Source organism: Chanodichthys erythropterus, chromosome 17 (genome assembly GCF_024489055.1).
Source record: "Chanodichthys erythropterus isolate Z2021 chromosome 17, ASM2448905v1, whole genome shotgun sequence".
Classification (NCBI taxonomy): domain Eukaryota; kingdom Metazoa; phylum Chordata; class Actinopteri; order Cypriniformes; family Xenocyprididae; genus Chanodichthys; species Chanodichthys erythropterus.
In genome coordinates this window covers 26793000-26817776 of record NC_090237.1, presented here as the reverse complement: position 1 = coordinate 26817776, position 24777 = coordinate 26793000, and the positions used below count along the sequence as shown (strand labels likewise).

At 36.1% G+C, this 24777-nt stretch overlaps 1 protein-coding gene across 1 annotated transcript in view; it reads left to right on the top strand.

Moving 5' to 3' along the window:
- Nucleotides 1-1437: 1437 nt before the first annotated feature.
- The window catches only part of col4a4 (collagen, type IV, alpha 4), a 73651-nt gene continuing 50311 nt past the window's right edge, over nucleotides 1438-24777 (top strand). Inside the window, exons 1-13 of the mRNA XM_067364395.1 lie at nucleotides 1438-1494; nucleotides 5401-5472; nucleotides 15936-16070; nucleotides 16161-16205; nucleotides 16436-16552; nucleotides 18321-18389; nucleotides 19767-19802; nucleotides 19940-20002; nucleotides 22711-22746; nucleotides 23798-23839; nucleotides 23920-24000; nucleotides 24125-24169; nucleotides 24303-24365. Coding sequence (XP_067220496.1) covers nucleotides 1438-1494; nucleotides 5401-5472; nucleotides 15936-16070; nucleotides 16161-16205; nucleotides 16436-16552; nucleotides 18321-18389; nucleotides 19767-19802; nucleotides 19940-20002; nucleotides 22711-22746; nucleotides 23798-23839; nucleotides 23920-24000; nucleotides 24125-24169; nucleotides 24303-24365 — 861 coding nt within the window. The remainder of the gene's footprint in view (nucleotides 1495-5400; nucleotides 5473-15935; nucleotides 16071-16160; nucleotides 16206-16435; nucleotides 16553-18320; nucleotides 18390-19766; nucleotides 19803-19939; nucleotides 20003-22710; nucleotides 22747-23797; nucleotides 23840-23919; nucleotides 24001-24124; nucleotides 24170-24302; nucleotides 24366-24777) is intronic.

The following is a 24777-nucleotide window of genomic DNA, read 5'->3' as shown; positions in this document are numbered from 1 at the left end:
AAAGTGACACCTAATAATTCTTACTGGTGTTTTTCTCAGTTATGCTATTCTTGATCATAAACTCCCAAGCTGCCTTCGTTTCCTCCAAATTGTTGGCCAATGTTTCCACAGATGAAGCATGTCATTGTTAGTTCTAAGAAGCGCAGTCTCATTCTGCATCCTGACCTCTTCTTCTTTCTATCACATTTCACTTGCCAGACTGCAAAAGACGATAAAATCAATGATTGCATTGGTGGGAACAATCTAATGCTGCACAAATCGACTGATCGACTATCTCTTTCATGTTCCCCACTTAGAACATCTGATGAACATCACCACTATGTCCAACTGCGTTCAGCACTCGCTTAGTGAGGTCTGATCGCGCTCTGACAATGGCAGTGATGTCTCGCGCATATACTTCAATGAGAGCGAGACATCACTGCCGTTGTCAGAGCGCGATCAGACCTCACTAAGCAAAAGCAGTTGGACATACAGTAGTGGTGTTTTAGAGGTAAAAAATGATATAAATACTGTTCGGTTTCCCGCACAAACCGATCTTTTCGTGTCTTAGGACATCAATGTGTCGTCACGAGCTGCAGGGTTTAATTTGGATTTGTCTATGCAAGGTTTTTTGACTCTTATTGATCCAAGTTCCCATTCACTCCCATTATTTGACTGACAGACCGCAACGGTTGCAGTTAAAAATCATCATTTGTGTTCTACTGAAGAAACAAAGTCACCTACATCTTGGATGCGCTGGGGGTAAGCAGATAAACATCAAATTTTCATTTTTGGGTGAACTATCCCTTTAAACAAAATTGTACAGAATAGGCTTAAGAACTCCTGCTAATACTGAATAAACAAAATTCTCTTCTGTCCTTAAAATTTCCTTTTAAGGAATTTTTTTTAAAACAAGGGGGTTCCCTGACAAAAACCAGCATAAAAGAAAGAAAACAGCTTTTTCTTACCTTTCACCACTTTTTACGGAAATCCATCACTGGGTGGCTCGCCAATGTAAGAAAAAAATGACAAGGACGTTGATGTTGATGAAGAAGGTTACTGCAGCGTAGCAGTGACAAAGTATATGTAGCACTTGCTGTCTGCATTTCCATCGCAGTCTAAAGTACTTTGAAGTTTAAGTCCGTCGGACTGCGCGTGACTCTCCAGTTCCAGTTCGTCCTCCTAATATAAGCTTAATGAAGCCAGAATCTTGTCGTCAGTCCATCGGTCGTAACTCCATTGTTGATTCGAATAGCAAACAACTCTTAATGCACACTCCGCAACAGACTTTTAAAAGTGGTCGTTGAAATAAAATACTGCGTGGAGTCAACCAATCAAAATGCTGCGTGAACTCAACCAATCAGCATGTACAGCACCCAAGTCCCACCCCTGAAAGTTCCGGAACTTTAAAAAAGTACTACCATGCTAGCAGGTTCTTTCAGAGGTACTTCATTTACCATGGTTCCTGCGGTCGAAACGAGTACCACCCCAAAGTTCCTGGGGAAAGTTCCTGCGGTAAAAACGCGGCATGTGTTAATGAAGTTGTGACACACCCCCATTGTCTGAGATAGTTCCCACTGTCCCACACTCATTCCCATTCTACATGACAATTTGCTCAGGATGTGATCAACCCAAATGGTGCAAAAAACAACATAACTGTTGACTTCCTCCTTCTCTTTGATAATTAACCCTATACAGCACAGCGTTGCCCTCAGGCAAAAGAATGTTTTTTTAACCCTCTACTGCACACATTTTGATTATTCCACATCATTTCTGGGTTCATTTGGGAACATTTTATTGATAAAATTCTTTTTTTTGACCCCCACCCTCCAAAATATTTTTTTCGTTGCCTCAGGGCATAAAGTAATCATAAAGTAAAAAGGGAAAAACACTTGAAAGACATTGATATATTGAATTTGATACATGCAATTTGTCACAATTTGTATCGTGTAGTGTGTCATGCCATATAATGTACTTCATGTGATGAGATTTCACTCTGTACAAAACTTCATAAACCAGTTCTTCTCTGCTGTGAAATAGAGGTTTACGTTACAATTTTTGCACATCACTTTGAGTGTTCCTGCACACCCAGGAACCCTGCATCTTCCCTTCTTGTCACACATTATTGCCAAGGTGAGGTATTGTCCAAAACATCCTCGAAAAAAATTACCGCTTATTGCACAGCTTTGCCCTGAGGCAACGAATAGAAAAACTGAATTTCTGAACATGCGAAATAAAATAAAACCTGACAAAAGACTTCTTTACACCTTCATACACACACACACACATTTTTTATGTACAGTCCATGTCATTTTAAATAAGATTACTAAAGCAAATAATCTTGCCTTCTTCTCACACTATGTGCTCCTGGTACCATGTGTCAGAAAAGGACATCCCGCCTTCAAATGGCGCTTGATAGTGACTCCCAAACCTAAGCGGACTGTTCTTTGATACCTTTTTGACCATTCTAATTGGTTGCAATCATTTAAAGAAACATGAACTAAACATAGGGCTTAAATTTGTTCTTCCATGTCTGTGTAAATCAGTTGAGGCAGCAGACTTAAACTACTCGGTTGATCTTCATGTTATTTCAACATAGCCATTAGGTTGCTTTAGACTGTTAATTTTCGATAATGTACCATAAATTTGTATTGCAATTAAACATATGTCATTCATACATGACGAGGAAAATCAAAACTGCTAAAGAGAACTAACGCCTCCCATCTCCACCCCACATTCATGCTTTAAAATTATTTTGGTGGGTCTTGAGATAGATTATACTTCTAGTTGGGCCTGGAATGGAAAATTTGGGAACCCCTGGTACAGAACGGTGTCAACATCAGCAGCAAACAGTTAAGTGCTCATGGATTATACGTGTTTTTAGCATCCCTTGCGATCAAGGGATTCAGCTGTTCGTGAAAGGGTTGGGAAGATCATTCCACCAGAGAGGAACAGTAAATGTGAACATTTGGAAAAGTGACTTTGTGTTTCTCTGTGGAGCGTGTACTCATTTTAGATGTGCGTCTGGGTTTGCAGACATTGTACGCGATAAGCGTGCTTTGTGAAGAATGGTGTCTGATTGCAAGCACAGTTCATCACTCTTCCTTTTCCTTTTTTTTATTTTTTAAACGTGGCTGACTACCTCCAAAAAGACATAACATCCTTTCCCTCTTGTACTGAATGTACTCACATATTTCAGTCTGAACCTTCTATCTCTTTTTCTTCTCTCTTTCTCTGTTGTGATCTTTCATTATCTCTGTGTTTACATTCCTTCCATTGTACTTGTTAGTTCACATGTATGTCAGTTGATCTCCTGTGACCTCAATATCAAACGTCTAGTCTGGTTTTCCATAAACAGTGCAAGAATGGCAATATGTTGTATTACCAAGATAAAGCCCTTGAATGGACTAAGACAGGCATCACATACTGATTCCAACCAAAAACATGGCAATTTTTCTTGTACAAAACATATTATATTGTCATGTAATCATAGTTGAAAAAAAAAAGAAATTTCTGTTATTAATTACTCACCCTCATGTCGTTCCACACCTGTAAGACCTTCGTTCATCTTCGGAACACAAATTAGAATATTTTTGATAAAATCTGATGGCTCAGTGAGGCCTGCATTGCCAGCATTTTTCCATTTTCCATTCCCAGAAAGCTACTAAAGACATATTTAAAACAGTTCATGTGACTACAGTGGTTCAACCTTAATTTTATGAAGCGACAAGAATATTGACATTGAAATTTTGAAATACTTATGACGTAACGAAGCCTTGTTTACAGAAAACACGTGACTTTCACGCTCCGAACCACTGATTCGAAACAAAAGATTGGTAAAGCTTCGAAGCTTTATGAAGCATTCATTTGTGTTCTGAAGATGAACGAAGGTCTTACGGGAGTGGAACGACAAGAGGGTGAGTAATTAATGACAGAATTTTCATTTTTTGGTGAACTAACCCTTTAAGTGCTAAGCTGGTCTTGGCCTGTTGTGTCTGGAATAAAATTGGTGTTTTGCATTGTAGGAAACTGTTGGTTCTCACACATTAGTCACATGCATTTGAGCTTTTTTCCTTTTAATGGCGGTTGGCAAACCCACTTGAATTTGCATATCGCCACCTACTGCATGATAGCTGATGTAAAATAATGGATTAGGATTAATCGGCCCCGATAGTGATCCTTGAGATCGGCTCGGGATATCCCTATATCATACCCAGCTCTTACTTTGCCTACACATTAAAGTGCTTATGACCAACTAGCCGAGTAACCTACTTTGCAGGCACCAATAACAATAAATCTGCTTATACATAAAAAATACAAGAAATGTATATCAGTAGTCCCATATTCATAAGTGTTACATAGTTTACATCTACCAATGTCGTTATACAGTAGAATTACTATAGTAATTGTCATATTGGAATTGGATAGGTGCCCCTTTTTTACATCTGAGCCCCTGATAATTTCTCTGCACATCCCTGTATAAATTGGATTGATTTTCATAACTTTAATACTTGAAATGTGCACCAAGCACTAGTTGTCAGATCAGGACTTGATACTCAATATCCAGTGACACAGATTGGATCAGGGGTGCAAAAAATCTGATCAGGACATCCCTAGTATGAAGTTTAAAAGTTGTGTTCATTTTAGTTTATCTTGTTATGGTTGATGTTTTAAACTTCTTTTGTGCCATGGAAGAGTCAGTTGTGCATTTTATAATAAAAATAATACATTTAAGAAATTACATTTCCAAATATAATACAAAAATAATCATGAAATAAAATTACTTACGGCTGAAATTATGTGTTGAAACTGTTGACATAAAATAATTATTATATGTAAATTAAAACATGATAATATAAATTAAATATTTCATTATATTTGTTAAAGCCGATATGCACAGGCTCACAAGACGATGTAAGAAATTCATGTCTATTTCGTGCTAGAAAACTAATAAAATGTCATTTATTCACATAATTTTCTCTCTCTTATAATGTAAAAGAGCATAAATGTCATCAATTATACGGTGATGAAGTCTGTCAGTCAGAGGCTTCTATAATTGTTTAGTTTATTTGTAGGGTTATTAAATTTAAATGAAATGGTGTAACACTCATTTTGATGTCAGAGAGTAGAGGGAGGCATCTTTTTATTTGGGTTTGTAAGGAACCTCCTAGCAACCACCTAGAGAACCATCGCAACCAAACAGCAACATGATATAAACTATTCAGAGCACTTTTGCAAAAGCATAGCAACTCTATTAAGTGTGTAATCTAAAGAAAACACAAGCAATGAATGCTTCAAAATACTGAATTTTTGTTTTTAAAGAAAATTAGTGAGTTTCCACTTTGAATTGCTAGTGTATATGAGCCTTGTGTGTATGAGTGTTTTTTACTCCATTCTTGACACAATATTTCTGTGTTTTAGGGGGACAAGACAGAAGAGTGTGGAGGTCGAGACTGCAGCGTCTGCCAGTGTTTCCCCCCGAAAGGAGAGAGGGTAGGCCCTATTACATCATTTTGACTTTGTGGACATTATGACATCATAGGCACTGCATTATTGTCTTCATTTTGACATCATGTAGTCCCTTGCAATATTGTGACATCACAAAAAGATTCTAGTGTCTGGCTTTACAGCTGTCCAGGCCGGTTCTGAGACACAGGGTGAAGGGCTGGGTATCGATTCAGATGTCCCAATTCGATTCGATTTTGATTTTCAAGGTCTCGATTTGATTCCATTTCGATTTTTGATATCGATTCGATTTTCAGATTCGATTCTAGATTTTTTTCAGTGAATTCAATACATTTTCATTGGCCCCACCACAAAAAAAATAATAAATTAATAAAACAGTTATTGATTTGACCCATGTATAGCCTACCTATACACACTGCCAGCCAATTAATGACCGTTTCGTCCTTCAGATGAAATTCTGGCAATGTCAGAAGATTTGGTGCACAGTCCTGCAGTGTGACGTGTATGGGTTGATGATGAAAGAATGTTTTCATGCGCGTGTCCATTTTTAATGCCTCTTGACTGTCGTACAGTCTGACATAAATTAAAGCTGAAATCCCACAGTGTGACATGAGGATCATGTTCATACAGTCTGACAAGCAACAGTCATAAAGAACTATTATAAATTGTACAGTGTGCTCCCGGCTTAAGTCTCACTCTAATCCTATGTTTTTCGCACAACATTTAGCACATGTTCTCTCACACACACAGTGGCACACTGACCCATTTTCATGCCAGTGGTACATGCCTGTTCATGTACCTGAGCAGCTGCATCCAGGTGTTGGCATAATGCAGCTCTCGGAATGTTCTTAGGGAAAAAAGATTAAATGTGTTAATGAGCATTTCAGAGGCACGAAGGCTTTGCTTCAATTAAGTGCAGTTTCACAATGGAATGTTACAGGGTGTGTGTGTGTGTGTGTGTGTGTGTGTGTGTGTGTGTGTGTGTGTGTGTGTGTGTGTGTGTGTGTGTGTGTGTGTGTGTGTGTGTGTGTGTTTGTGTGTGCATTTCAGGTGTGCACTCAGTTTTCAGCGATGTTATTATGCTGTCAGGTCATATGTTGTCAGCCAACCAGCTATCCTCCTCCTCTGTACAAAAATAACTATATATTATATTATAATATTATATATATATTTATTATATTTTAAATTTAAATGACAATATTCTTATGCTCACCAAGGCTCCGTTTATTTGATCAAAAATACAGTAAAAATATTATGAAATATTATTACAATTTAAAAGAACTGTTTTCAATTGTAATATATTGTAAAATGTAATTTATTCTTGTGATCAAAGCTGTATTTTCAGCATCATTACTCCAGTCTTCAGTGTCACATGATCCTTCAGAAATAATTCTAATATGCTGATTTGATGCTCAAGAAATATTGTTTCTTATTATCAATGTTGAAAACAGTGCTGCTTAATAGTTTTGTGGAAACTATTTTTTTCAGGATCCAAAGAACAGCATTTATTTGAAATGGAAATCTTTTGTAACATTATGAAAGGCTTTTGATTAATTTAATTTGTCCTTGCTGAATAAATGTATTAATTTCTTTTGTATTAATTTTTCAAAGAAAAAAAAATCTTGCTGACACCAAACTTTTGAGTGTATAAAATGTTTTGGTGCCAAACAGATTGTTTGATATTTAAATGGTGGAGAAATATTAGGCTGCACAATTCATAACACAAAGTTAGTTCAAGTTAACTGCCTGAATAACAACATCCAGATTCCGGCATAAAATTTTATTATTACTTAAAGGTGCGCTCGAATGAAAAATTGAATTTATCTTGGCATAGTCAAATAACAAGAGTTCAGTACATGGAAATGACATACAGTGAGTCTCAAACATCATTGTTTCCTCCTTCTTATATAAATCTCATTTGTTTAAAAGACCTCAGAAGAACAGGTGAATCTCAACATAACACTGACTGTTACATACATAGTCTGGATCATTAATATGTATGACCCCGATATTTGCATATGCCAGCTTATGTTCAAGGCATTAGACAAGGGCAGCCATTAACGTCTGGATGTGCACAGCTGGATCATCAGACTAGGTAAGCAAGCAAGAACAACAGCGAAAAATGGCAGATGGAGCAATAATAACTGACATGATCCATGATATCATGATATTTTTAGTGATATTTGTAAATTGTCTTTCTAAATGTTTCGTTAGCATGTTGCTAATGTACTGTTCAATGTGGTTAAAGTTACCATCGTTTCTTACTGTATTCACGGAGACAAGAGCCGTTGCTATTTTCATTTTTAAACACTTGCAGTCTGTATAATGCATAAACACAACTTCATTCTTTATAAATCTCTCCAACAGTGTAGCATTAGCTGTTAGCCACGGAGCACAGCCTCAAACTCATTCAGAATCAAATGTAAACAATATAACAGTATACAATACTCACATAATCTGCCGCATGCATGACAAACACTTTGTAAAGATCCATTTGAGGGTTATATTAGCTGTGTGAAGTTTATGCACTGTTTAAGGCAAGCGCGAGCTCCGTGGGCATGGAACAGGAGAATTAAAGGGCCAGTAGCCCTGAATCGGCTCATTTATAATGATGCCTCAAAATAGGCAGTTAAAAAAATTAATTAAAAAAAATCTGTGGGGTATTTTGAGCTGAAACTTCACAGACACATTCAGGGGACACCTTAGAATTATATTACATCTTTTTAAAAAAAAAAAGTTCTAGGGCACCTTTAATGTTTAGGTTCATACTTCACAAATGCACACTTTCACATATGCACTACATGCACTCTTTAAAAACACACAGAGAAAGTAGGTATCTTTGGCATAATACTTGTACAATAATAAGTGTACAAAGATTTGGGACACACTTCAATTTTTAATTTTTAAAGTAGGACAAATAGTATGTGAAGCAGGATGAAGGGTTAACGTGGGTGTGAGTGAACGATTAAAACAAAATGGATATATGTAATGCATTTGTATGACAGGAACAGAAGGAAAACAATTAGGGAAGTATGTAAGGATTTGTGTGTCTGTGTGGCAGAGAGAGAGAGAGTGAATGTGTCCTTGCAGAAAGCTCTTAAGTCAAAATAATAATAGTCTTTAGCACAAGAGCGACAAATTTATGGCAGCCTCGTAAAGCCCAGCGGCCCAATTACATTTCAGAGTGCAGTTACACGAGTGTGCACAGCTGCTTACAGACCCTTCTAGAGCACACACACTAACAGATGAATTCTGTGAATTATCTGTATTGAAAATATTTGACATAACTGCCATTTTTTTGAACAGATAATCAGACTCTAGCAGTCATGTGCTAATGCAAATTTGCATACAAACACACACACACACGTTCATTTTGTTGGTGGTGATATAGTGAACACTTCCATTGTATTATTCAAAGTGCAGGAGGAATGGAGGACTGGAAATATCCCAAAAATCCCTGGAATGGAGTGGGATGAGGGCTCATCAATTAGCTAAAATACAGCACATACACACTTCAGTACAGTCACACACATTTATATATGTATTAAATATGTATTAAATACAACAAATGAAGATTTTAATGATCTCCCTTGTGCGTGGAACTTTAAAGAATATTATAGATCCACACATACACACTACTGTTAAAACGTTTAGACTCAGTAAGATTTTTACTTCATTTCTTTCTCTTAAAAAAAAAAAAAAAAAACATTTTATAAGTGACAGTAAAGACATTAATAATGGTACAAAAAAATATATTTCAAATAAATATTATTTTGAACCTCCTATTCATCATAGAATCCTAAAAAAATTCCATAAAAGGAAACAGTTTAAGAAATATTTCTTGAGCAGCAGATCAGCATATTAGAATGATTTCTGAAGGATCATGTGACACTGAAGACTGGAGTAACGATGCTGAAAATTCAGCGTTGTGTAACAAAGCGGGATCCAATTGCAAGCTTTTATTAAAAGTGAGCGTCGTACAAGCAGGGTCAGACAGGAACAAACAGGAAAAGCAAGCGACACGCAGAATCGTGGTCACAGCACAGGCAGTAGATCGGGGCAGGCAGATGGCTATCACAGGTTAGGAATAGGAAACAATACACAGTCCAAAGGTAGGCGGCAGAGAATCGTAAACGGGTAACAGACAGACAGACAGGCAGGCAGACAGGATAATAATGCTGGGAATTGTACACAGGGTGAAACAAGACTTCGCAATCAGGTGGTGAGTGTGTGAGTCTTAAATAGTCTGGATAATGTGCTGCAGCTGGGTGTGGTGATTAGTGATTAGTGTGGAGTATGTGCAGGTGACAGGCAGAGAGGATTATGGGAATTGGAGTCCGGGAAGTAACAGGAATCGTGACACTTTGCCATCACAGGAATACATTACATTTCAAAATATATTAAAATAGAAAACAGTTCTTTTACAATAATATTTTACTGTTAATAAATACTAATATTTCAATGTTACTGCGTTTACTGTATTTTTTGATCAAATAAATGCAGTCTTAATGAGCATAAGACTTTTTAAAATCATTTAACAAATTTAACTGACCCCGAATTTTTACCGTTTTATACAATATTTGTAAAAAGTATGCAGTATTTAGTAAACTAGTGTACCGTTCTGACCATTTCCACATGTTGTGAGTCCTAGTGAAGTAATAACCAGTAATCTGCTTAGAAGAATAAGCTGCCTAACAAAGTCCCTTTCAAGAAAAGTCTGTTCACTCAACAACTCAAAGTCTGTTCACTCAAATAGCATTAAAAAGCTTATTTTTCAGGCTAGAAGATGTTCATGTGCAATCCTAAGCACAAGTCTCAGGTTTCTAGGGGATCCAGAGCTTCTAACGGCAGCTGCAGTGACACAATGACTTTGACAATCAGCGATTGGCTCTTTTACTTAGAAGGCGGGATGTATTCCACCATATTGTGCGTTGCAGTTTCTCCCATTCATAACTAATAGGAGTGAACCGTCTTTCTATGTCTATAGTCTTTGGCTTAACCTTTAGCAAGGTACCCAGTTTGTGTGTGTTCTGAGTTGTATTACTTTGTCTCTCGTGTCTTAGTTCTGTTGTTCCAAAATTAGGCCTATTGCTACAAGTTCACATGCCTCAGGCCACATGCCTGCTAGTCTAGTCTTTGACCTCTGAGCTATTAATGCAGCACTCAGCGTCTGTGCATTTGTGTGAGTGTGAAACACTTTCTCTGGCTTCCTTCATACAGACTCTATTGTAGAGATATTACAGATCTCTACAATAAAGTGTAGAGATACTACAGCTTGTACTGTCTCTAATGAGAGGTGTGAGAGTGTGAGGTGTGTGTTTGCATGCTTTTTTCAGCCTGTTTTTATTGTAAATAATAATACTACCCGTCATGTCGCCTATCTTTCTCTCAGAGATCAATATTCAAGTGTGTATGTTCAAGTATATCTAATTGAATTAAATGGCTCAGCTTTAATGTAAGTGTCTGCTGTGTTGCTGTGTGTGAATTCTAGCTTTGTGCTTTGCTTGGTGTGTCACGTGTTGGTCTAGCGGAAGTCTTAGGAGGAGATTATGGGAGAATTTTGAGCACATTTGCATGACTGTCATTATAACGGTGGAATGTTTGCATGAACGGGATTATAGGGTCTTGTACAAGCAGGTATTTTTTCACCGGAAATATCGCCCTTTTTCTATTCAAAGTGACTTGCATTAAATGCATTTTATCAGTTCATGCACTCCCTGGGAATCAAACCCATAATATACCCATCATCATCATCATCAAAAACAAACAAACAAACAAAAAACCTAAAATATAATTGCAAAACTGTTTTCACCATTTATGATAATAATAAGAAATGTTTCACTTCCGGTTTTTAGTACTACTACCTGAACAGCTCTATTGATCTTTATATTTCACATGTGAATACATGTCTGTATGATTCAGGAGTCATGTGTGATGGTGTGGACAGCTGTATTTTGCTGTGCAAGCCCTAATCGTAAAGCAGAGGTGTACGGATGTGTGTGTGTGTGTGTGTGTGTGTGTGTGTGTGTGTGTGTGTGTGTGTGTGTGTGTGTGTGTGTGTGTGTGTGTGTGTGTGTGTGTGTGTGTGTGTGTGTGTGTGTGTGTGTGTGTGTGTGTGTGTGTGTGTGTGTGTGTGTGTGTGTGTGTGTGTGTGTGTGTTGCTGAGGGAATCCATTGGGTCTTTAGTAATTATCACAGTCATTGATTTTACTGAAAGACTGTGAACACCCTAAACGCACACTGATCTACCTCTGTCACAACCACTGAGTGCATGCTGCTTAACACACACACATTCTCATACTTGTTTCACATCATAGTCAAGCAGAACATGATCCGTTGTCTTTTTTTTTTTTTTAGTTGGTATATTTAAAACGCTTGTCTTGTCGGAAGATAACCTATGTGCACTGTTCAAAAGTTTGAAAGAAGTTTCTTATGCTCATTAAGCAGCATTCATTTGATTAAAAATACTATAAAAACAGTAATATTGCAAAAAAATTCAATTTTAAATAGCTGAATTTTCGGCAGCCATTACTCATCTTCAGCAGTGTTGGGGGTAATGCATTACAAGAAATGCAAGTTATGTAATCAGATTACTTTTTTTAACTAACTAGTAAAGTAATGCATTACTTTTTAAATGTACAATAAAAGATCTGTTACTTTTTCAAATAAGCAATGCAAGTTACTTTGTTTTCCCATTTATTGACTGACCTCTCATTTCCTTCAGCCTGAGGCTTACTCATTTCACTTTTTTGTCTGAAAGGGCTAGAACTTTTGATTTTTTCAACCCTCTATGGACACAGTGAAGCTCAAATCACCATTGGCTAGTAAATTTAGTAAATATTTTATTTTACTTGCTAAACTTTTTACATGGAATGCAAGAACAATGCAAATGAAAAAAAAAATCTACATAATTATAATATAAAATATAAATTTCAAACACTATTAAAGTCAAGTAAATAGTCTGTAATACAATGAGGTCAAATAATCAAACTATTAGCAACATCACTAATAAACACAATAGTAAATATTCCAATTAAATAAACAGTTATTTTTCAGATAGATCTAACAGTAGTTATATGAAGATTGAGTACAGAAATTGAATAATCAAATGTAAAAAATCACTGAATGGTCTTCACTGTATAGATTAATGCTTATTAAATTTACAAAAGTTGGTCAGTTAAGAGCGCTGAGTGAATTTTGCAGTTTTTTTGCAGTTAGTCTTTAGTTGTTTGATTAACATTAAAAACACAGACAGCAGGAATATTAGGCTGCTGTCACTTTAAGACTAATGCACGGATCCAATATACTGTTACACGTGTGTACTTTCTCAAATGTTTGCTTTCACTTAAGACATAACCGACTGTTCACTAGGATACATAATTTTGTGTGAAATTGACCATTCAAGCAGAAGACGTGAAAGAGAACTCAATTCAGTATTTGAGTGCTGTCAGACGTGGCTTTCTGGGCACATGCTTTAGATGTGCACACAAAACATCTCACATGGCGCGCACAAGTTAACTTTTGCATCTTCTTGCACTTGAATGTTTAAATTGGCAAGGCTTAAAACACATGCAAAGGATAAACTTTCATGACAGCACAGCAGTGGTCCGATCAGGACAGTGACAGTTCTGTAATAAATCGTGCGCACAATTTAGCTTACTATTTTCTTATTCTTCTTTACTTTTTTCCTGCATGTCATGTCCAGGGCTCTGTAGAAAACAGTTGTGCTGCTTAATATTTTGGTGAAAACCGTGACACTTTTTTTTTTTTTTTTAACGAATAGAAAGTAAAACAGCATTTATTTGAAATCAAAATCTTTTTTTTTTTAACATTATGAAAGTCTTTCCTGTTGCTTTTGATCAATTTAAAGCATCCATGCTGAAAAAAACTATTAATATCTGACCTCAGACCTTTGAACGTTTGTGTATAACATAAGACATACTCGTTCCCTTATACATATATAGAACCTGATTATAAGCATATATGTTGTAGCAGTATAAAACTGTGCAAAGTAGAGAGTGAAAATGCAATGCTTTGAGAAAACACAGTTGGTTAGTTTTGTCTGCAGTTAGTTTTTTTTTAATCATTGACGTGTCCTTCCTGTGTTTTGCTATTAAGTTTGATCAAAGTCAAATCCAGTGCCTTTCAAGCCAAAAGAGTCATCAAAAAAATAAATAAATAAATAATTCCCTGTTTATTCAATTAAATTCACATTTATTTGTATAGCGCTTTTCACAATACATATCGTTTCAAAGCAGCTTTACAGAGAATGTCAACATTACAATTTAAAGAATGCATTTAGCTAATAATGTAATAATTTAGGCAATTAATTTACAATCATTGTTAGCAATTTAATTGAAGATAGAAGCAATGAGCTCCTGGAAGTTTATGTGTATTTGCATAAATAGAGGATGATATCTTTTGGCTTTGTCAGCTCAAGAGATTGACCAGAGGAAGAGAAAGAGAGAGAATCGTTCCTGGTATTTTAATTAACAGTGCTCTGAAACTGTCACAAACCAGCTGTGGGAAGAACCTGCAATTAACATTATTCTTTCCTCCCATTCAGGGAGGCTGTATAGCAACGTGTGCTAGAGGAGAGGATGTGTGTGTGTGTGCGCGTGCACTGCTTTCAGTCAAATATTTGACATATTTGCCTTTGCCACTACATTTTTAAGTATTTTTGGTGTATATATATATAAACTCTGCCAAATCCCAGTGCTCCACTGTTGTTCCCTTCTGTATGTGTGTGTGTGTGTGTGTGTGCGCGGTCTCAGTTCCCGCCAGTGTGTGTTGTTTCATTCAGAGCTCTTTTGGATAGTCAGTCATTCATGAAATGTACTAATTCATTCTCACGCAACAGTCATAACTATTTATATAGTAAAAGGTTTTTTTTTTGTGTGTCTTTTTACACCCCACCCATTTTGTACAAATATTTGTTTTTTAATTAGACTAACACAATGCATTGAAGATCAGAACCAAAACATTACAAAGAATTGTAGTTATTATATAGTATATAGTAAATGCATTTACATACAGTCGTCTTTCATTACGAGTATATGTACAACACAGTTACCCACTAATCACACTTACACATGCTGAGAGCGCTTAAAGGGATAGTTCACCCAAGCAGATCTCGCCCCTCATTGACTACCATAGTAGGGGAAAAAAATATGTGGTATAGTCAATATGATCTGCTTGGTTACAAACATTTTTCCAAATACCTTTCTTTGTGCACAGCAGAACAAAGACATTTATACAGGTTTGGAACAACTTGAGGGTGAGTAAATGATGAACTGTCCTTTAAAACTACTAAACATCACACTTAAGCACAAAGCACTTAACATCACTGACCAAAAACACTTGAGCACACAGGCACTGGCACACAGCAGTGTCGTGCATGTATGATGTTCTTTATGTTTTGTCACACCCTTGTGGTGATTTTGTAAAAACACACTAGCATTCAAAAGTTTGGGGTTAGTAAGATTTTTTAAAATATAAAAAAGTATTCTCTTATGCTCTCCAAAGCTGCATTAATTTGCTCAAAAAACAGTAAAAAATATATTGTAATATTATGAAATATTATTCCAATTTTAAATGTTCTATTTTAATATATTTTAAAATGTAATTAATTCCTGTGATGCAAAGCTGAATTTTCAGCATCATTACTCCAGTCTTCAGTGTCACATGATCCTTCAGAAATCATTCTAATATGCTGATTTGCTGCTTACAAATATTTTTTTATTATTATTATTATTATTATTATTAGCAATGTTGAAAATAGTTGTGCTGTATTTTCGTGGAAATGGTAATACATTTTTTTCAGGATTCTTTGATAAATAGAAAGTTAAAAAAGTACAGTTTTTATTTGAAATAGGAATCTTTTTAACAATATAAATGTCTTCACTGACTTCACTTCACTGACACTTCACTTTTCTCTCAAATATTGTTCACAAATCTGTGTTAGTGAGCACTCCTCCTTTGCCGAAATAATCCATCCACCTCACAGGTGTGGCATATCAAGATGCTGATTAGACAGCATGATTATTACACAGGTGTGCCTTAGGCTGTCCACAAAAACAACAAAAAAAAGCCACTCTAAAATGTGCAGTTTTATCACACAGCACAATGCCACAGATGTTGCAAGTTTTGAGGGAGCGTGCATTTGGCATGCTGACTGCAGGAATGTCCACTAAAGCTGTTGCCTGTGAATTGAATGTTCATTTCTCTACCATAAACCGTCTTTAAAGGCGTTTCAGAGAATTTGGCAGTACATCCAACCGGCCTCACAAACGCAGACCACGTGTAAGCACACCAGCCCAGGATTTCCACATCCTTCTGACAATACTGTATACTGTCACAAATGATAGAAAATGAACTTTAAATTTTTTTTTTTTTTTTTTAAAGTGGGACTTTCCATGGTAGAGTTGCAGTGAATATCCCTATAATATCATTATATATATTATATTTCTTCTCTCTCTCTTGTTTTCCAGGGAAATCCTGGCGACTTAGGTCGGCAGGGTCCCCAGGGGCCCCCAGGTTTGCCTGGCATCCCAGGACTTTATGGCGAGAAGGGTCAACGTGGACTCATAGGATTCCCTGGGGATTCTGGCCCGGCAGGAGACCAGGTACACAGAAACGCACACGTACCCACCCACACACAATTCTCATACGAATCAATACAAGGACCTTCATTCTGTTGCACTCTTTTGTAATAGGGTGTTCGAGGAGTTGATGGCCATAGTGGAATAGATGGAGTGCCTGTAAGTGACAGTCTGCAGTATTCATCAATAGAAAAAAAAATGATATTTGATATAGTTAACAATACATACATACAGTATAGGCTACTAGTATGCTACTAGTACTAATATTATTTATGTTATTTAAAATTTAAAATTATATTATATTATAGTTTTAATTAGTAATTATGCATGTAATAATGCATGTTTAACTTTATATGGACATATACCACCTTATGTTGGTCATCTTCCAGGGTCATCCAGGGCCTCGTGGTCTTCCTGGGCTTCCAGGGAAGGATGGCTGTAATGGAACCAGAGGGGAATGTGGGTTGGATGGTGAGGTAGGACGACCTGGCCTCCCAGGACCCAAGGTAAGACATAGGTTTAGCCAGCATCCCCATGTGAAAAAGTTCTTCAAGTCAACATGAATCCATTTTACTTTCATAGTCTGATTTCATAGTGAAACAGGATATTCAACAAGAAAAAAATTGTATGGTGAGATTGATTTTGTCCATAGGGATTTGGAAATCGATTGGATAGTGAAAAGTGGTCAGGAAGAGAGGGGTTAAAAACTGAAAAGGAAAGTCGTTTCACAGGTGGAACAAGTTTTAAAGAAATATTACAAAAAAAATAAAAATAAAAATTTCTTACTGTAACAATGATTCGCTTACAATTAGACCAGGAGTCAGGGCACTGACAAAGACTATAAGATAACACAAGACGTGTCACTCGTATTGTTTTGAATGGGAGAAAGTGTAACGCGCAAAATGGCGGAATAAGTCCCGCCTTCTAAATAAGAGCCAATCGCCGACTGGTAAAGTCATCGCGTCACTTCAGCGGCCGTTAGAATCACCAGTTTCTATAGAAACAGTCAGACGCGAGTCTCCGAAGAGACACGCATTTAGGTCTGCGCATGTGCATTAGCTTGATCCAGCCTGAAAAAAACAGTTTTTTTGTCATGATTTGAGCGTTTAGAAACTAAATTTATGAGCCGGTTGTTGTTAGATTTCATTGGTGATTTCAAATATGAAATTTAATCGTAAGGTTGGCGAACAGTTTTGGAGAATTTGATGTTTCCCCATTCAAAGAGATTGCATGATGCCCAGGATGCCCGAGAGGCGTTTCAAAGATGGCCGCCGAGTGAAATGACTTGTCTTAAAGGGACTTTGGCACTGATTAGGGATTCGGCCATTTTAAGGGCTGTCTCAATCGCAGAATCCTTCCAGTGCACTGGATCGTTAGCTCCCTAAAAAGACCCACAATGTACTGCAAAACCCAGGGTTCATCGATGCTCACTATGCTCCCTTAACGGAAGTTCTGAAGCGCGAAACTTAAATCACGTGAGCCAACTCACTAAACATAACGACTGATAACGACACGCGATATATGTTTTTAAAACAGACACCATTATTTTATTATATTTCAGCATAAATATACATCCTTAGACAGGTAATTTGAAAACAATCTAGTTAACATTTATAATTTATTTACGGCTGAAATGTTACATGTGTATAATAAGTATTTATCATATTGTACTTTAAATAACATTACAAGTAATGCCAGAAAGATATCAGTTCTGCTGTTCATAATTGCCAATAATGATGTTGTACAATGAGGACGTTGTCATGTCGCCCAAAATAGAGTCATCAGTGTCCCAATGTGTAGTGAACCAGCATCGTTTACTGTCCTTACTAGTGCCTGAATTCGGGTACACGATATACTGATTCACGAGCTTGCGAGCTGATTGAGACGCCCTGTATCCCTGCTGAAAAATCCAGATAAAACCAGCCTAAGCTGGTCAGGCTGGTTTGGTCTCCCAGCCTGGTCATAGCTGGTTTTAGAGGGGTTTTGGTTAGCTAGGAGACTAGGAGGCTTGGAGACCAGCTTAAACCAGCTACTTCCAGCTTAAACCAGCTAAGACCAGCCAACCAGCTTAGGCTGGTTTTAGCTGGATTTTTCAGCAGGGATGTCATTTTGATTTCCTGTTGACTGGGTTTATTCAGTTTAACCATTACCTCTGGTTCTCAAACCAGCAATAACAGAGCTGTCTGCAACTTTTATGATATTTGATCATTTTTACGATTGCTTTAACTAAATTATTTCCATGACTCCCTTCTTTTTTACTTGCATGTGTTTTAGGGACTACCTGGGTTAAAAGGTATCAAAGGAGACGCCTCTTATAGGATAACTTACTTTCCTGGAACTCCTGTACGTATAATGCCATAAATGCATGTCTTCATATTTTAAACATTGTAAATGAGCAGTGCCAAAATTATTTATGTGAAACTTTTGCCGAGGCACATACAGTGCTCAGCGTAAATGAGTACACCCCCTTTGAAAAGTAACATTTTAAACAATATCTCAATGAACACAAAAACAATTTCCAAAATGTTGACAAGACTAAGTTTAATATAACATCTGTTTAACTTATAAGATGAAAGTAAGGTTAATAATATAACTTAGAGGACATATTTTTCAGTTTTACTCAAATTAGGGTGATGCAAAAATGAGTACACCCCACAACAAAAACTACTACATCCAGTACTTTGTATGGCCTCCATGATTTTTAATGACAGCACCGAATCTTCTAGGCATGGAATGAACAAGTTGGTGACATTTTGCAACATCTATCTTTTTCCATTCTTCAAGAATGACCTCTTTTAGAGACTGGATGCTGGATGGAGAGTGATGCTCAACTTGTCTCTTCAGAATTCCCCATAGGTGTTCGAATGGGATCAGATCAGGAGCCACTGAATCACTTTCACCCTGATCTTCTTCAGAAATCCAACAGTGGCCTTAGATGTGCGTTTAGGATCATTGTCATGTTGGAAAAGTGCACGACGACCAAGGGCACGGAGTGATGGAGACATCTTCTCTTTCAGTATAGAGCAGTACATCTGTGAATTCATGATGCCATCAATGAAATGCAGCTCCCGACACCAGCAGCACTCATGCAGCCCCACATAAGGACACTGACACCACCATGTTTCACTGTAGGCACCATGCATTTTTCACCTTTGCGACGCCATACAGTTTTGAAGCCATCAGTTCCAAAAACATTTATCTTGGTCTCATCTCTCCAGAGTAGAGAGACCCAGTAGTCTTCATCTTTGTCAGCATGGGCCCTGGAAAACTCTAGATGGGCTTTTTTGTGCCTGGGCTTTAGGAGAGGCTTCTTGTGACATTTCTCTTCCATGTGGTGCTATTGCTGACAGTATAAACACCCTTTTATAGTCAACTGTCTGCTGGACACCTGTGTAATGAATAATTAGACTCACCTGTGGTTGAATTCTTGTTAAATTAGACATTTGTAGTCCAAAATTTAACTTTTCTCCAGAGACACAGTAGGGTGTACTCATTTTTGCATCACCCTAATTTGAGTAAAACTGAAAATGTTGTTTAAAATGTTAATTTTCAAAGGGTGTGTACTCATTTACGCTGAGCACTGTAAAAGCAAACACATTTGATTTCGAAATACAATACAATAGTTGATATATTTATAGGTGTTTTTATTTTATTTTGCCTGTATGTATATTTATCTTTTTATACCTAACAAATCTGTAAACTTGTGACCCTCATTCACAGGGTGTTGATGGATCACCAGGAATAACTGGACCACAAGTATGTACTAAGTGCACAAAAGCAGATCTTACATGAGTATATTACATTGATGTAATATAGTTCTATGTTATTGCCGTTTTATTTATTAGTTAGGTTTGCTTTGTTTGTCTTGTGTCTCTGTTTGCATGTGCACAAAGGGATCGAGAGGATTCACTGGCCCACAAGGTCTACCAGGACGAGTGGGACCTGATGGACAAATGGTGAGGGAAGCATTTTCTACATTTTCTACAAGCACTACATCTGTAAAATGATGTATATTTTCCTTTTGTTTAAACTACAGTTTATTTTTGTTGAATATCACAATTTCTGAGGCTTTTCTTTTTTACTATATATACTCTACCAGTCAAAAGTTTGGAAACATTACTATTTTTAATGTTTTTGAATGAAGTCTCTTATGCTCATTAAGGCTGCATTTATTTCATAATAAATACAGAAAAAAAAACAATAATATTGTCAAATATTATTACAATTTAAAATTATGGTTTTCTATTTTAATATACTTTAAAATTAAATTTATTTCTGTGATGCAGAGCTGAATTCTCAGCATCATTACTCCAGTCTTCAGTGTCACATGATCCTTCAGAAATCATTCTAATATACTGATTTGATGCTCAGTTATTATCAATGTTGAAAACAGTTGTGCTGCTTACTATTTTTTTCGGAACCTGTGATACTTTTTTCAGGATTCATTGATGAATAAAAGGTTAAAAAGAACAGCATTTATTCAAAATATAAATCTTTTCTAAAAATATAAATCTTTACTGCCACTTTTTATCAATTTAACACATCTGTGCTGAATAAAAGTATTAATTTCTTTCAAAAAAAAAGAAAGAAAAAAATTATTGAACCCAAACTTTTTAACGGTAGTGTATATTGTTACAAAAGATTTCTATTTTAAATAAATGCTGATATTTTTTTAAACTTTTTATTCATCAAATAATCCTGGAAAAGTATCACAGGTTATAAAATAATATTAAGCAGCACAACTGTTTCCAACATTGATAATAAATCAGCATATTACAATGATTTCTGAAGGATCATGTGACACTGAAGACTGGAGCAATGATGCTGAAAAATCAGCTTTGCATCACAGAAATAAATTATATTTTAAAGTATATTAAAATAGAAAACCATCATTTTAAATTGTAATTATATTACACAATATTATTGTTTTTTCTATATTTATTATGAAATAAATGCAGCCTTAATGAGCATAAGAGACTTCGTTCAAAAACATAAAAAAAATAGTAATGTTTCCAAACTTTTGACTGGTAGTGTATATATTAGGGCTGGGAACTTAACGCGTTAATTAGATTAATTAATTACGGAAAAAATAATGCGTTCATTTTTTGAACGCAATTAACGCATTGTCCCGCCCCCAAGCCTACATAGGTCATCTGACATTGCATACAGTTGCCTGATGATGCAGGGCAACAACTCACTGCGTGATATAACCCAGAGCCGTAGCAAAGACCTGACAACCACTCAGAATTGACCTGGCTCTGATATAGCCTATAGAATGCAGTTACAATGTCCATAAAGATATGAAAGGCGATCAATTTGAACCCTTTGAAGCTACGACAACACTGGTAAGATCAGAACTTTCACTGCTAAATTCAAACGTGCTTTCGCGCTTTGGCTGCCGTGAAAGCACCCATCAACTGATATGATTTAAACGACATATCACATTCAAATATTAGGCACTGATTTATGTTTCTGTCGGTTGGTGCCCACAACCGAACCGTCCATAACTGAGCGCGCACACGTAATATCTGAGCCAGAGTAGAGCCTTGAGGACACTATATTTGAGAGCGCGTGTTTTGTGGAGAGATTCGTTCTGCACGTTACATTGATGCACTATCGTGTTAAAGGGTTAGTTCACCCAAAAATGAAAATTCTATCATCATTTACTCACCCTCAACTTGTTCAAAATCTGTATAATTTTCTTTGTTCTGTTGAACAAAAATGAATATATTTTGAAGAATGTGTTAAACTGAACAGTTTTGGGGCACCCTTGACTTCCATAGAAGGTTTTTTTTTTAAGTCAATGGTGCGCCAAAGTGGCCTGGTTACAAACTTTCTTCAAAATATCTTCCTTTTTGTTCAACAGAACAAAGAAATTTATACAGATTTGGAACAATTTGAGGGTGAGTAAATGATGATAGAATTTTAATTTTTGGGTGAACTATCCCTTTAATGTATTACATGCATCTTTAAAACTGCCATAGTAACTGCCTCAAGTGAACTATAAAAATGAAAAGAACATTGCATCTGAAAGCTGCAGTCGTTTGTATTGGTTAAAATGAATGGAGAATATCTCATGTGTTTCCCTGGGTGCTGAGCACCTATATAGCCTATAGTTCATCATTGTGAAAAAGAAAAAAAAAGGAAAAACAAAATAAAATAAAAGTGATACATCTGTCATACAGCCTGCGTGACGTGTCGCACCCCACATTAATAAAAATGTGTGCACACATTGTGAATTAAACGAATAAATGTAGTAACCTAGCTTTCTTGGTAGCCTTCAGTAAATTAACTTATTTAAATAGATTATTCATAAAACATCAGTTGACCATATGTTTACTTTCAATTTCATATTTCCATATTGATAAGAAAAAAATCAACATATTTCACCCCAAAATTAAAATTCAGTCATTTACTCAACCTCATGGTCATGGGGATAATTTCTCAGGCAAATTTGATGTACGATAAATTTGCGATTAATTCGATTAATTAATCGCCACATCATGTAATTAATTAGATTAAAAATTGTAATATATATATATATATATATTACAAACAAACTTACAAACTTTAGCTCATCTACTTGATCTCTTTCACTAAATGTTTCTAAATTATTTTATTTGATTTCTTGTTTTTTAATCTCCTTTTTCTTTGTTTTTTCTAGGGCGTTCAGGGTTTACCAGGTCCAAGAGGCCCACCAGTGAGTTTTGCATGTACATGCTTACAACAATGAACATTCTCTGAGATGACTGAAGTTTATAGTTTATTACCTCTGATTTGAAAACCTGAAGATCTTTGTTAAGTGTCACTGTGGCTGCAGTACTATAACCAGACTATAGTGTGCAGTAGCCCAAGACTGCTAACATAATTAATTCAAAGGTACACTTTATGTAACTATTGGCCCTCTAGCGGTTAAAAAACAAAACTGCATGCATTTTGCAGAAGAACATTGTTTTGGTTGTGCTTCAGCTCTGTGTGACTATGCGGATGAATATGGTTATCCTATTGCTCATGAAACATTCACTTCTAGGCTTAAAAGCTATAACCAGTATAAAGGATCTTAAGCTGATTAGCTGAAGATGTAACTGTAGCTATACCCATTAACAGACACGGTACTTCCTTGAAAATAAATTCCAGTACAGCGCTGCAACAACCATAATGAAATGACCCTTCACAATAGATAATGCTTTACAATGAACTCTGTTAGAGAGCTACATGTGACATTTTATTTGTTCAATAAAATAACTTACTCACCTGTTGAGTTTTTTTTTTTTTTTTAAATGGCACATAGCTTTTACAACATTTCAAATCCCTCAGTTCTCATCATCTCCGAAAACTCAAGTTGATGTTGGTTCTTGTTTTATTACAAAATCTGTTGTTTTTTTATTTTCAGCAGCAGACTCTCCTCTGTTCAGCTTCTTTTTAAAATGGGAGATTCCCCAGAAGTTGGGGATTTAGATCAATAACTTTCTCGCTCGTTGTGACAACTAACCTCTGCCACTCCCACACCACACACGTGTCAAAGTATCCAGAGTAACTTTTCTCCATTTACGGATATGACGAGACACGCACACGTGTTTGGGAAGAAGGATTGATTATGTATTTAAATTTATTATTTAAATTTTGTTCATTGTGAACAACAAAAAATGTACATAGTGTACCTTTTAATTTGGCATGAACCTCTGCTTGTTCTCTGCCATCTGTGAGTAATATGAAACCATTTAAATTATTTTACATTTTCTTTCCTGTAGGGAGACCCAGGAAGATCACTGCCTGGACCAAAAGGAGATGAGGTATTTACTTCACATGGTAGTGCTGAATTTACAAAATACATGAAGGTGTGTTTAATGATGTCATCTTAATTCTCTTACAGGGGGATCAAGGTCCTAAGGGGATGCCAGGTCCATTTGAATTTGTAGAGCCCAACCCAGAAGACTATATAAAAGGCGATAAAGTAAATCTTCCACATGTGAAATGAGTTTTCAGTTTTTAAGGTTTTATAAGGATGCCAGGTAGTAAATGATGTTGATTTAAAAAAAAAAAAAAAACAACAAAAACACTTATAACTTTGTTTGTAGGGAAATAAGGGACAAAAGGGAATTTGTGGAGTTCCTGGCTCAATGGTGAGTATTACTGTATATTTAATTTATTAGACCTGATAACTAATTAACTTAACGTAGCAAGCCCTGGTGTGAGATCTGTGCTAGTTTAAACATTTTTCAAACAAGTTTTTACATTTATTCATGTGTTTCTCAGGGTTTTGAAGGACCTCCAGGAGAAAAAGGAGAGAAAGGCATAATTGGGTTCACTGGATCCAGAGTAAGACTACTCACCTTACAATTAAACCACTACAATACTTCCGATCATAACACCTCAAAGCAACTAATCTAACACTCAAATCAACCAATAAGACCACAAACAATCTAATAACAAAAATAATTAAAAAATTAAACCATTTATAACATGCCAAACCAACCTGTCACAACATTGAAAATTAAAGGAATAGTCCACTTTTAAATGAAATTTTCTGATAATTTACCCATGTCATCCATGATGTCCATGTCCTTCTTTCTTCAGTCAAAAAGAAATGAAGGTTTTTGATGAAAAAAAATCAGGATTATTCTCCAGAAATGTCCACTTTGGCAAGATGTCTTAAAATGTATTTCTTTTTCTTAAATTTAAACTTTGACCACATTATTATATTACCCTTTGACTTTATGAATATACATAA